Raw genomic sequence first — 14,766 nt, 5'->3', positions numbered from 1 at the left:
TTCTATGTTATCAGTTTTAAAATATATTTCATTCATGTTGTCAAAATACCAAAAACAAAAAAGGTATTTTTTATGGATTATATTTTCCTGCTCATCGATCTCAACTCAACAGTCAATGTGATAACCAGTTTAAGCCGGTTTTATAATATAACTGTTCTAGCTGTTACTAATTTACTACCTCAGTGAACTGCGATTTCTATTGATTTATTTAAGTAAACAATTGACTTCATCAGTAAGGGAATTTAAAATATAAGCACTGAATAATTTATTTTTTGACGTCGTCGTCTCAATAACTGCCGTCAGTTGAGCGAACAAATTATCATAACGCACCAACGCACGTTATTCATTTTACCTTCTCACCTTCATTTAATGCTATATGAAAACAATCCAAACAATAAGCTAGTGCTATGATCATTGTGAATTGAACGTGTTCACTATTCTGTAGGTTCATATAGGGAAACATATTTGCAAATGTAAATATAGAGCTTTTAAACAATGTATTTAAAAAAAAACATAAAAAAAAAGCTATTTCTAGTTGCTAAACAAATCTTAAATGTCACTTGTTGATCTAAAATTGAACGACCCTGTTTGCGCAATTTTTAATTTTGAATCGTAAAACAAGTACATGCATGATTACGATGAGTGTCGTTATCTCATTGTCGTTGTCGTCTTTTGTTTCTGAAAATAAAAAACAGATGCTAGTTATTGGACATGGTGTGAGTTACATAAATTGTACTTTTATAGTTTTGGGAGCTTTTGTTCTAACATGGCGAATATGTAATATTGAAAGAACTATTCAAATGCATGTTATTGGACACAGTGTGGGTTACATAAATTGTAAGTTTACTAGCTAGTTTTGGGAGGTTTTGTTTTAATATAACAAATATGTAATATTGAATAGCAAATTCAAATACATGTCTTATTCATCTAATAAATAAATTTAGTTTTGAACAAAAAAGTGTAGCATATTAATCTTTTATTGAAATAAAGATAAAATAAATATTTTATGTTTTATTATCCGAACCACCAGACTCCAATAATTTTTTGAAAGATAAAAAAATATAATTGCAACTCATTCAAATGAAATTAAAAAAATTATTTATTTATTTATTTTCTAACGATTGGTTGTTGTTGTCACTAAATTTCATTTATCATTTATCAACCATCCTCTAAAAGAGTTTGCCTAGCTTTTAAAATCAAACAAGAAATAACGTCATTTAAACACATATCTAAACCTTGTTCACTAACTATCATTAAAGCATTCTGTTTTGCACCTGTTACGAACAAACCAAATGATTTATACTCATTTACTAATCATAAGTGGTACTTTAAAAATAACAATTTATCAAAAATATTTTGAAAAGTTCAAAATAATGAATTTTATAATTTATTTTTTTTAAAAATGAACACTAATGGTTCTTTATTCGACTTTTTTAACACCAAAAAGCTACATATTCCTATTCAACACGATGATGGTTGTCGTGCATGATTAATAATGTACGGTAAATTTCGTGATTATCTAATTTTCGCGATCGCTTTTAAATCGAAAATTATTGGATTCGCAGAAATTATATCCTTATCGTTTTTTAAGAAACATTTTAAATTGCAAAAATGGCTGACGCACATAAAAAAAACGTAAAAAACTTTCTCAATTTTGGCAATTTTTTTGTAACGAGAAAAAAACGGATATATACGGTATATACCTTACGAAGTCCTCTTGATCAACATCCGACAATGGGTCGATTGTACAATCCTTTTTCTTCTTACAACCATCTGGTAGTTTCCTCTTTTATATAATATATAGTAAATATATAATTATTTCATTTTCTGATAAATGATTATCAAGCTTCTTTAAGTGCAAAACGTAGTACATTGTAATAATGAATGCTGACTGCACAGAACCAGTGTTGACACAATTGAAAGTGCAAATCGCTACATAAAAGGTCTTACCTATAAATGTAATCCGTTTTCAACGAAAGACTAAATTGTTTTCAAATTTTTTTTGGATAAAGCCTGGAAGCCTAAAGCCTTTGCATAAGCATACCGACAATTTATTGATGAGGTATTCGACAATTAACTACTATACGATCAAATCATCTAATTAAATTTTAATTTCTTTATAAATAGTTTTTTTTTTTCAAAAAGACTATGGCAAAAAGCATGTTGATTTATTTCCAAATTGAACGCCCTTTGTATTTTTATAACAAACGTTGCTTTAAATAGTACGTGATTTGAACATAGAGGCTATAACAAAATGCTAGGGACTTTTAAAAGACAAAAAAGTGTATGTGTATCTGCTGTATTTTTCTGTTCTGATGTTTTATAGTATTTTAAGAAATTGAAGCATAAGGAACCAGATAATGTTAGTCAAAAGTACAGATAAATACTTACTAGTAGCCCTGTCTGATCAAAAAATGATAATATTTTACAGATATATTAACATACGTACTTGTGGCATTGGAAGGGAGTCTGCAACGTTCATTAAGACAAATGATATAAGAATCAAGAGTACGAACTTCATCTAAAATATAAAAAAATATATATATATTTATCTACCTGGTGCCTTAGCCGCCTTTTACCCCGTACAGCATATTCAACGCAAATGCATTGAACCCAAGATTGATCTCAGCGTGCCCTATAATTCTATTTTAGTTTTTCGTCTATGCTCTTGACTATAAACATTTTGCAATGAATAGCAGATAGGTAAAATTTATTTTCAAAAAGTTGAATTCTTATGACCATCGGTAATCAGCTTCAAAATTCTAAATGATCATGATACATCGGTACCATGTGTCGCTATCAATACTTTGTGGCAACGCACTTTGGACAAATTTCGCACTTTGAAAAAATATTTCAAAGTGCATTCAATTTTGGAGCAAATCAACGCATTTTGAAATTGTTTTTCGAAGTGCGGTAAATTTGGGGCCAAGTTGGCCCACTTTGATTTTTTTTTTCAAAATTGCGCACTGAAGGTTCATCAACTTTTTAAGCATCGGGACACTTAACGCACTTTGAAAAAATATGTGTAAATCACAAATTCTAGAATTGAATTTCTAATTTGTCGATAGTATGATGATTTTTCCTATTATGATGATATATCGTATTGAGCTTAACAAGGTTAAAACAATCGAATATTGTTTATAACATTATCAGTTATTTCCATTAAACCCTGAACAATTTTTTTCGTGCGTAAATATCGACGATCAAGTGCGCTGACTTGGTTCCCAAAATTAACACACTTTGAATAAAAGTTTCCAAATTGCGTAATTTTTCAAAATGTGTTGTAACAATGCTAGCTGCAGATCTGTAGATCAAATATATTATTTTGTGTGCCGAAAATTGCAGGGTTTTTTTTTTAATTTGGCAGGCATTGCAGCTCTTAAGACGTCTATTCAAATTTTTATTTCATACCTGATGCTGCAAACTGCTGTCTCAACGTTATTAAGCAATTCATTTAAAATATTTTTTAGTTTTATGTTTCATAAACATGGGAACATTTAACACCCCAATATTTTTATCATGTATCGTCACGTCGCAAGATTTTGTAGCATGCGAACAAGAAGTCGACTTTAAGCGTGTTCCCATGCTGGTATTAAGTTAACGCATCTTATGAGGGATGATTGTTTCTTTGAAGATACTCTAAAATTATCTTTAAGATACAAACAAATAACAATTGTGCTTTAGAAACATAAATTCACAAGCTTTAGAAACATAAATTCAAAAAACTGTTTTAAAGGCCGCACAAAAATCTATTTAGAATCATACGAAAATTTATCATCATAAAACTCAACAAATAAATTTATACTAACCCTTTTACATCACAAATAATTCAAAATAATTGAAAAAAAAAATAGAAAAAAAAATAACTTCTGCATTACGAAGGATATTTCAACAATCAATCGCAAATTATTATCACAAAGAAAAATGAAACATTAGAATAAGGAAAAATAACCTTACCATAACTTTATTAGAATATACAGCAACTGCAAACTCTTAGGATTTTCCCGCTTTTTATATAAAAGGGGCGTATGCCTCAGCGCGTAGTTTCTATTACATCGGTGATATTTGATTTCAAACGCACAGATTTAGACATGAAACCCATTTTGCTTTTTTGTTGCTTAAGTATGACAAAATCGTGTGTTCTTCTTTTGTTTAATTTAGTTATAAATTACGATCTATAAATATCCAGTCTATATATGGTAACGTCCATGATAAAAATTCAAATAGACTCAATTATTTTTAATTTTATACTGCTACATGTATTATATTCTTTAAAAACAAGGTATCTTTTTCATTATCATATCTATTACCTTACATCGAATCAAACCATCAGCTTCAAAAATGGACAATACACATACATAGTATGTCACAGCTGCCTTGTTGTTTGTTTTTAGCTCATGAATAAATGATGTATTTTAAGTCCAATACCGGTGAAACCGGGGGAAGGAATATGGGATATATCCTTTATTGGGATCTGTCATTATGTCGCAAACTGGTTTAATTTCATTTTATTGTGTTGTAATTTTAATTTTAGATCTGATTTGAAACGTGTCGTGTATCTTTTAAATAAGAAACTACAGATCATGAGACATATCAAAAATCGATAAAAGATTTAATTTCAAACCACTCGTATTTATTTCCAATCGTGTTTGTCCAAAAGGAAAAGATTTTTTTTTACCGAATTTTCTCCATCGCGCGGTACTCCATTTTGTCCACAAGACCTGGTGTGTTATGGGACCGACGATATCCAAAAATAAACATCCAATGCTAGAGTACATTCTTTATGCAATTAAAGATGAAACAAAATGAGCTTCGCTGAGTTTCATTTTTTTCATATTAAAATCACGTCTTCGGCTAAAATATAACCACAACATATCTTATGTGTTTGAAGAGCTGATTACTAGTTAATGGTTGAATCATCGGACTGAATTAATCTTATTTTATATCATTGATATATAAATGTCAGTGACCTATAAATGACACTGATAAGACTTGCCATTGTATTCCATATACCTTCACTGCGGTCTATACTCTTTGATAAGGACCTACAGCTAAGTCAGTTCTATCCTAATGTCTTTATCAAAAGTATAAACAAAATGGCGACCACTGTTCAGACATTAGCCAGTGTCTCGCTGCTAATCCACACTGTTCTGTTTATGTCCCTTAATCTGTATCTTTACTTCCGGTCCCAGTCTCTCAGTCGAGAATATAAACAGGAAACGGAAGTGCTGGACCTTTTGACAAAGAATTGTAGGACAAACGAGGAGCCGTTTGAATTGGTCTGTATTTAGTATGAGGATTATTTCCTTTTGGTATCAATTACTTTTCTTTCTAAAATGCAGTCCATCTGTGTATTTCTATTAATAGGAAAGGGAAATTGAAAAGTTCATTGAGGTATCAGCAGTAAAAGATCATGCCAAAAAGAGACAATTGTCTCCCCTCGAAATGATGATGGCTGACCTCCTTAAGGCGCAGGTGATTATTTTCATTTCAATCGAGTCATGAAATTGGGATTTCGTTTAAGGGAATATATCACACCGGGTTGCATTCATACAGAGTTATCACGACGATGTAAAATTTCTTTAATCGCCGTGTGATCGCATGGAAATTTAGACAAATTATATAGATTTATATTATTTTTTAACAAGATGAAGATGTCACGGCGTCCGGTCGGCGACCGAGGCGTTTCTACGGAGCTCCCGTGGCGTGTAATTGCGTTTCCATTGAGTTCTACTCGGTAATTGACAGCGCAGCATGTTCGCGAGTTCAGGGCGTGTTTAATTCGCTGACTGCGTGCAAACGACGTTCTCAATGGGTATATAAATGGAGGTTGTTTTAGCATCATTGATCAGTTTCTTGTCATGACAAGAAAGAGGGACAAAAATCGTACAAAACCAAGGATAACTTGTCCTTCGTCATTGGATTAAAATCGTTGCAATGCAACACATCATGATCCAAAACAACGCCATCGGATATAAATCCAACACCACTGGATATAAACCCAAGGCCATCACTTTGACCTGTACGCGATGACTCGCGTTATTTGATGCCCTCTCAGTCAAGTAGTTTCTTTTAATCAGTCTCAGAAAAAAGCCAAGACTACGACTGAGCAGACTGTTGAGCAAAAAGAATATACATGGCATCGTGCCTGGAAGTGAACGACCCTATCTATAACACAAAGCGAAACGCTTACAAAGATTTCAAAAAAAAATTGGAGTTCAAAGCAGCAGGCATGGACACAGACTTGGATATCCTAAAGACCTGGTACAGATTCATCCGCTCTCGCTGTACCAGCCTTGTGCATAGGGAGCCTAGATCTCACTGCGGTAATGAGAAAACACTGCGTCTATAAAAAAAAAAACCCTGAGGACACCCTAAGAAAGATTAGATCTCGTGACGACTCTATAGTGAGTTGACAGAAAGGGACCGCTGGATCCTTCAGAATTTTGCCTGGTTGAGAGCACATGTCGCCTAAGTTAAAAAGAAAACAACAGTCAGTGTACATACAATTAAATCGCTCGTTTTTTAAGGATGGGGCAGTGATTTTTTTCATTCAATGACGTACGTTTAATCGTGTTTAGAATAAATATTGTAACAACTCAACAATAGTTTTTCCTTGTCCTTGCAGATGAAGGAGAAGATACACCTGTGGATGACGTGAATGACGAGTTGAAGAAACCGCCGTAAACAGAAACAACCTCTCGTCAGCGACTGGAGCCGCTCCCATCAGTTTTGAACAACAAGAAAGCCATTCAAGAGGAGGAACAACTGCTCAGTAATATCACAAACAGAAGTCAGCAGTCCATGGCTTTTCAGACTAAAGTCTTAGAGATGCTGGCTCAACTAAAGGCAACGGAGAGAACTGCCTACACTGACTGTACAAAAGAGGCGATGGTTTACCTGCTTCTGTCACTGTGGTTCCAAAGAGAATGTACCAACCTATTGTACACCTACCAAGAGTAAATTGAAGAACTACTCCATCATGTGGCAAATAAACAGTTTTATTCTGCTCAACAGCATTGCTAAACCTTTCTCAGGACTTTGTACGGTATTTCGCCCCGTCTTGAATTTGCCAAGACAAAGTTTTGTTTAAAGAGAGACAATTTGATCTAATGCACTTCACCCAGTATTAATTTGCCTATATAGACAACGAGGGCGAAAGGGGCGGAAAAAAACATGCAGGAGGCGAATGTTTCCCTATATAGTATGACAAAGAAGGCATGAATGCTTTGATATACTGCGCAATCGTTGTTTTAATGCAGAGTGATAGAATGAACTTTATGAACTGACAATGACTTTTATCAAGACAGCCAAATTATATTGCGTAGTAGTCTTAAATATGTTATGCAATCCTTATAAACATATAAAAAAAAAAACAATTGTTTATAATGATGTTCGTATCATAGTACAACTCGAATCATGCGATGCTGCCAGAGAACAGAACCAGAAACAACTGTGGAGTTGAAGTACAACTTCAAACACTCCAGCTGTTTCTTTACAGCTGTACCGTCCCGATTGGGATCCGTGATGTTGTGACTGTTGTCCAGTCCAAATTATGCACAGTCGGCAAGGCCCGCCAAGAACCAGAAAGAAAATTGGTGATTGGCATTTTCTTCGTCCATGTCAGCGTTTTGGATGTTGGATATCGTTAACACACCAAATTGTGAAGAATGGTACAGCTAGCTAGGTTTTTACGATGATAGCGATTGTAATGGGATCGTTTTGCATCGTAGTGAGGATCGAGGATCTTCGAGCGCTGAGCCAGGATGCCGAACGCACTCTCAACGATGCGCCAACCCATTGACAATCTTAAAAAAATTAAAATGTATTTAAAACCTCTCCGGTCTTTTGTCATTTGTCTCTGTGCATACGGTTTCATCATGCAGGTATGTGCGACGTCCAAATGCAGTCCCGATGTAATAGGGGTTTTAGACGAAAAATTGTGCATGTGATACACCTTACTAGTAATCTATAGCTGCATATAGTTCGCACCTCTGCTTTAAACATTCCTTCAAGAAGTCGTATATCGACCTAAAAAATAGATACAAAAATGTCTATGAAATAAAACGCATAAAAATGTTTTGCAGGAATTGGTTCTTGAACAACACTGCATCAATAATACCAGACTGTGTGTGTATGGTAAGTTAAACGCCTTTTGGTATTAAAGTTTTACTTTTTTCTTGATGAAAACAATTGTCATCTTTAAGCTTTTGTCAGAGGATTTTTCGTGACACTTCATTCAATGATCTTCTCGACATTTCTCCTTTTAAAGGTGAAAAAGGAGACATTGGAACAGCTGGTGTGAAAGGTAAAATATTTGGAAAATCTAAAAAGTTACAATATCAATAAATGCTAAAATTTGGTACAAATCGCCTGATAGAGACGTTTACCATGCAACCCGCTTACTTGATGAGCGTTAAATGTTAATATTGCAGGTATAATGGGGGAGAAAGGAGATCCTGGACCTCAACCACAACAAGGCACTTCCGGTTTACCCGGAAGTAAAGGAGACCATGGACTTTCGGGTGAAAAGGGGGATTTGGGTCTTCGTGGAGATATGGGACCCGTTGGCGAAAAGGGTGATCTTGGTAACAAGGTACAAAATTTAATAAAGTTCTCGGTAAAAAAAATATGAAATCTTCCGCCATCCATTTTGAATAGGGAATCGATGATTCATGATTTGCAATCGCTGTTTGATTTCAGGGCCCTAAGGGAAACTCTGGGTCAATTGGAAACAAGGGTATTCCCGGAGATCCCGGACCTTCTGGCGAGAATGGAACAAGTGGAACATCCGGACTTCCAGGTGATCAGGGTGAGCCAGGTGATACTGGTATTAAGGGGGCGACAGGACCCAAAGGTAGGACGACTCTCTCTCTCTCTCTCTCTCTCTCATAATTCATAAAGATTTTTAATTAGTAGCATAGGTTAATAGGTCTATCGGTTTTACAGACCTATGCGTTTGTCTACAGGGTCCCCAGGACTCCCGGGTGAGAAGGGTGACGCTGGCCCGCGAGGACCCCCGGGGAAAGGATTGGACCCAAAGTGTCTGTGTAAAGGTTTGTAAGATACACACACCTACCATTAAAAGCAATGATAAAAGTGCATCTTGACTGCAGCTTCTTCTCTGCAGATAATCGTTTTGATGTATTTTATTTGCAAATTGTGTGGAACATTGTCACTTTGTCGGAAATTGTCGGGCTATATCTGCTCAAATGTCATTAAGTAGAACTCGGAATTTGCACGTGTGTAGACTGAGCACGCGACCTTCGGCGGAATGCATAGATATGCGGATCTAACTGTGCACGTTTCCAATAAATCTATAGACGCGAACTGATAGTGAAATGGTACTGTGTTATAAGTTTGGGCATCCAAACAGATTCACTTTTCAACATATTGTTTTATTGTGATTCTTTTAACCGTCTTAGTTTATTTTTTTAACATTAAGTTCAATGAGTCAGTCGTTCAATACTTCAGCTCCAAAACAAAGAAACAACGTTATACAGAGTGGAATCTTGGATCGCGTCAGGATGACATGTCCCACCGGAAACGGAACTCTAGTAAACGTTACCTGGACCAAAGACGGATCTAGTCAACTACCAGTGCGCATGCCCCGAGAAGGGAATCACCTCATCTTACCTGAAGTGTACCCTAGTGACGTTGGTGTATACAGGTAGATTATTAATGAATCGGTTAAAATTAATATAAGATTCTCCATGGTTATGATCCAAAACGAAAAATTAGTGGTTCTCATAATTTTTGTTATAGATCTTAACCTCTCACTTTTCAAGTTTTTAAAAAAAGTGAATAAATCACTTCATGTGCATTTCGGTCTGGTTATATATTTTTCTTGACGTCACGGGACGAACATCATCACAGAAAGAATTAATTTTTCCAGAGGTTTTAGCAAACACACGATTACTCAATATGTATTGATATTTTTGTTTTGACGTTGTTTAGATGCAATGCATATGTTGTTGATGAAACAGGGAAACCGGTAACGGTACAAGAAAGCTTTGATTTACAAGTAACATCAGGTAAATGAGCCAGTGTGATAAACATCAATAATTATAACTACCCATTACAGTCGTATGAAACCATATTCGTAAAAAAATATCGGACTAATTAAATCCAGTTGTTTAAGCATAGTTTTCATCGGGTGAAGTGCCGAGAATTCCCCTCCCAGCAAATAATTTTGCAATCTATTTTATTAAACTCTTTCTTCTAGAGATTATCGTACATGTAGCTTCACGAATCTTTGACATATAAGACACCTGAAAGTGTAACAGTATAGACATTCAACAGAAATGAGACGATTTGGTCATTTTACATATTTCATATTCTTAATTTTGTGCACTATGCATATTGATTATTTTTTTGACAGTCAATAACTATAAGTTTTTAACTTCATCAAATTCTGATTCACATAACAGGAGATGACCCCTTGGATTGTGATTTCGAAAAAGACCTCTGTTCTTGGACACAAGGAAGGGGTGATGACTTTGATCTGGTCCGTTACCAAGGCAACACACTGACCGCCATGACAGGCCCGTCATCGGACCACACGATTGGCGGAAGTAAGAAAACAAACCAGAAGTTCCGTTTTAGGCACATAATTTTCTTTTCCTTATATCTAAGTCGTTAAAGTTGAATTATTCCTAACCATTTGGTTCAAAGGCATCAGAACCGCGGGTGGAGGGGAGGGGTTGCTGTCTTGCAAAGTTAAACATAACCATATCCAAAAACTTTTTTTTACTTTTTTTTGGTTTATCAAATTTCTCATAAGCCTCTAGCGCCCCCCCCCCCCCCCCACCAATCCACTTTCAATTTGTCTCCAAAGCCACTTTGATTTGGTATTTTGGGAATAATTGATCCTTAATCTACTTTTTTTTCGAATGAATTCATATAGGTCCTGGAGGGTTTTTCATGTATCTTGAATCCTCAGACCATCAGAAAAAAGAAAAGGGCGTTCTAGTGTCCTCGGATTTTACCAATAGCGTAGAACCCGAATGCTTGACGTTCTGGTATCACATGTATGGAAGGGATACGGACTCCCTGACAGTGATTTTGGTAAGATTGGGTCAAAGGTCAAGGTTAAGGTTATCTTGCTCTGATTTTGTTTTGGCTGCTGTGTATCGATCGAACGAAAATTTCAAAAAGCTTATGTATCACTGTTTTATTTAAGCAAGGAGCATCAAACAGCACGCTCTGGAATAAATATGGCGACCAAGGAAACGATTGGCAGAGAGCGGTGGTGGAAATCCCTACGTCACCAACACGTCATAAGATCATCTTAGAGTTCACGCAAGGCGTTAGTTACCACGGTGATATCGCCATTGATGACATCATCGTATTGCATGGACCATGTAAAAAGTAAGTGTATATTTATGATGCAATGAAGTTACATCATGATTCCCATAATAACGTAAGTTTTTCTATTGAGATGATTAAAATCTTATTGATGACGTCACCAGAATTTCCTTCAGCAGATTCTCTATTACTGTTTTGTATGGTGGCATATCTCTGCCCCTTGTGTACTAGTTATTTTTCTATTAATAATGTCAACATGCAAGATAAAGATGTTGACATGCAAGATAGTTATGTCAACATGCAACATAACTATGTTGACATGCAAGAAAACTGCAATCAAATAAGAGTTATAGAAAATCTCAAATATCGCCAACATGTGACATCCAAGATGCTAGATACGCTACCTATGATGTCCACATGCAACTTATTTATGTTAATATGCAACTTCTTTGTGTCGACATGCAACTTATTTATGTCGACATACAACTTAGATATGTTAACATGCAAGATAAATACGTTGACATGCAACTTAGTTATGTTGACATACAACTTATAAGTTGCATTGCAACATATTTATCTCGCATGTAAACATAACTAAGTTGCATGTCAACATATTTATCTCGCATGTCAACATACGTAAGTTGCATGTTGACATAAATAAGTTGCATGTTGACATAAATAAGTTGCATGTCAGCATATTTATCTTGCATATTAACATAAATAAGTTGCATGTCGACATAAAAAGGAAGCATCTAGCATCTTGGATGTCACAGGTGGGCGATATTTGAGATTTTTTGAGATTTTGTATAATTCTTATCTGATTGCAATTTTCTTGCATGTCAACATAGTTATGTTGCATGTTGACATAATTATCTTGCATGTCAACATATTTGATAGAAACATAACTTGCACACAAGAGGCAGAGATATGCCACCATAGTTTTGAGCCTCTATCTGTTCGTCTGATCTCTGAACATCTGTGCTTATTGTCTTAATAAAGCATTTTATCATCAATTTAAAATTGTTTAACTGTGTGCATATTAAATCTACAGTGTTTATGCTTTTGTTTAATTATGTTTTTTCCTTTTTTTAAGGTTCAACAAATCACCTCAGTGACGTCGGAGGATTAGAAGATCTGTAATGTTATAAAATGTCGGTCAATAAAATGTGTATACTTACAATGTACATGTAAATACATGCATTATATATCACAAATGCAAAGGTAATATCACTGCTGTAATAGACAAGTTAATTTGAAAGTTACATATTAGATTGAGTAACATGTGTTAGCGAGTTATGAAAATATTTTTACATTGATCAGTGCATTTTATTGTCTGTCGTAACACAACGAATCGATTTTGAAATGTAAAGTCCAATACACTTCATCAATGACTATTTCTATATCTAATCGTACAATTGCTGAAACTTATATAATGGTAAGTAATAAAGCATTATTCTTTGAAAAATATGAAGTGATCAAATACGATCAGGCGTGATAAAGACTATCTCGATATTACTAATGGTATTTGTAGGGATATTGAAATTTACAAAATTACAAAATTGTATCCGGACACTGTAATTCTGTCCATCAAATATGTGCTGATTTCTTGATTTATTTAAATCGGGAAGACGTTCTGCTCTGGTTGGTGCTTCTGAATCTGTCGCTGTCTGTAAAGAAAGGTTTAAAGAGTGCAAATTATCACATCTATAATTCCGACATAAATTCTATAGTTAACAATGTAATATTGGTCATACATGTTAATCAAAATATCCATCCAATTAATGTTCCTTCGTGCACAAATATACAAAACGTTTATTTGTCAAAAACTTAGTTTATATGTGGTAACATGTAAATATGTAACATATGTTTTCACTCTGTAATTTTTTAAGAAAACAGTCTGAAATTATATAAAAGGAAATTTGAAATCGTTTTAAGTCTGCTATATAGCATCAAGACCATATTCTTGTTTACATTAAAGCCCGTGTGTCTATTACATTATTGCTACCATACCTCTGTGGAGAAAATCTTGGGACATGAAGGATTTGGATTTGGACTTCTGAAGGTGCATTGTGTGGTGGTAGAAGTCCCAGTGCTCAATGATCTTGTCGTAAATGTCCCTAGGAAAGTAGTGGAGCTCCATGCTGATATTGAGCTCATTCTTACTGAATCCGGCAGACGATAACAACGAAGACATCTCTGCGCATGCGTAATTTCGAAGTTTATCTTCCGCCTTTTGATCTGGATCCTTCGCGAACTCGCCGTAGAAATCCACGCATTTGGATCGAATTTTCTGGATAACGAAACCAAAGTCGTTGTGAAGTGACGTTGCGAACTTGAGAATTCCGATAACGAATTTGTGTATGACGTCATCAGTCATGTCGCGAAGTTGGGACGTCTTTTGAATAAGAGTGTTCACGAAGTCCACTAATTGAGCGTTCATTCCCAATTTGTCAGCCATGACGTTTGACATCCGGTTCACCGTCTTGAAATCCGACGCCCAGTGTGGGGACTTCATGTAATCCGCAATAGCCTGGAGTAGATCTGAAAAATCTTTTTCTTCACATTCCGAAACGATGTTTGGATTGACAGCAATTCTCAATCGAGCCCATTTTTTCTTTCTCACGTCTGAAAAAAAAAATATTAATTGAATTAACCCTCTACCTATCCACAGTTTTTAATCTGTGCTCCCTTTGTTGTAAATAATTGTGTGATTGCAATCGAAAAAATTACATGTAATTTCACCTCCTAAAAGATATGCCACCATACTTAAGAGTCCATAAAAAGCTATTTTTATAATAAGGTGTCGGGGGAGGGGATTTGAAAATTAAAACTTCTTAAATTCACATAAAAAAAGTTACCGATAATAAGCCTCGCCCCCTCCCCCTCCTTTTTCCCAGGCATTAACCCTCGGACCCCCCCCCCCTTTTCCCCCCCATATGGGAAAAATTTCTAGATCCGTGCCTGTCATTACTACATCACACCGACCTTTGCCGACCGCCTTGATGTCTGACGTTTTCTTTTCAATATACTGGATGGCTCTTTCGTCAATCTTTCTAAATATATCGATCAAAACATCATAGTCCCCAATCTTGATATGGCCCTTTCTCTCGAGATACGCCAAATCTCGCGTGGCGTTACAATCCTCGTGAATTGGAAGGTTGCAGAAGTTCCGGCGGAAGTAGTTTTTCCACAATGCGTAGTTCCGTCCGCCATTGTACGACCTGCTGAGGTAACCGTTGGCAACGGTTTCCTTGAGGTTGTTGTGGATATCCATTCGTATGCTTCTGTATCGTGACCTTAAAAATCATGTAAAATAAAGACTTCATACAAAAATTAAAGCACACTGTTACATATTCGTAAGATCTTAACTACATGTAGCTCCAACTTAATTACGCGGCTAATACGTAAGGCTCTGGGGGTTGTTTTTTTTTGGGGGGGGGTGTTATCTTTTATTCTATT

General features: G+C 35.4%; 2 protein-coding genes and 1 long non-coding RNA gene across 3 annotated transcripts; 1 reads left to right on the top strand and 2 right to left on the bottom strand.

Moving 5' to 3' along the window:
• Positions 1-587: 587 nt before the first annotated feature.
• On the bottom strand, positions 588-2,531 carry LOC105345245 (uncharacterized). Its single transcript, XR_004600229.2, has 3 exons — positions 2,450-2,531; positions 1,704-1,786; positions 588-678 (listed from the first exon to the last, which is right to left on the bottom strand). It is a non-coding gene; the product is annotated as an uncharacterized lncRNA (long non-coding RNA).
• Positions 2,532-5,011: 2,480 nt separating this feature from the next.
• Positions 5,012-12,491, top strand: LOC105345243 (uncharacterized). Its single transcript, XM_011453336.4, has 13 exons — positions 5,012-5,279; positions 5,368-5,475; positions 8,088-8,139; positions 8,273-8,308; positions 8,436-8,596; positions 8,704-8,857; positions 8,970-9,056; positions 9,475-9,670; positions 9,958-10,034; positions 10,431-10,574; positions 10,907-11,067; positions 11,183-11,370; positions 12,401-12,491. The coding sequence occupies exons 1-13, from the start codon at positions 5,097-5,099 to the stop codon at positions 12,420-12,422; spliced, it is 1,569 nt and encodes a 522-aa protein (XP_011451638.3). The 5' UTR covers positions 5,012-5,096; the 3' UTR covers positions 12,423-12,491.
• Positions 12,470-14,638, bottom strand: LOC105345242 (uncharacterized). Its single transcript, XM_066088670.1, has 3 exons — positions 14,293-14,638; positions 13,318-13,932; positions 12,470-12,974 (listed from the first exon to the last, which is right to left on the bottom strand). Exons 1-3 carry the CDS (start codon positions 14,579-14,581, stop codon positions 12,919-12,921), a joined length of 960 nt encoding a protein of 319 aa, XP_065944742.1. The 5' UTR covers positions 14,582-14,638; the 3' UTR covers positions 12,470-12,918.
• Between the last annotated feature and the right edge of the window lie 128 nt (positions 14,639-14,766).

This window comes from Magallana gigas, chromosome 1 (genome assembly GCF_963853765.1).
Source record: "Magallana gigas chromosome 1, xbMagGiga1.1, whole genome shotgun sequence".
NCBI lineage: Eukaryota > Metazoa > Mollusca > Bivalvia > Ostreida > Ostreidae > Magallana > Magallana gigas.
Note: the sequence above shows the minus strand (reverse complement) of the source record. Positions and strands in the feature narration are given on the sequence as shown.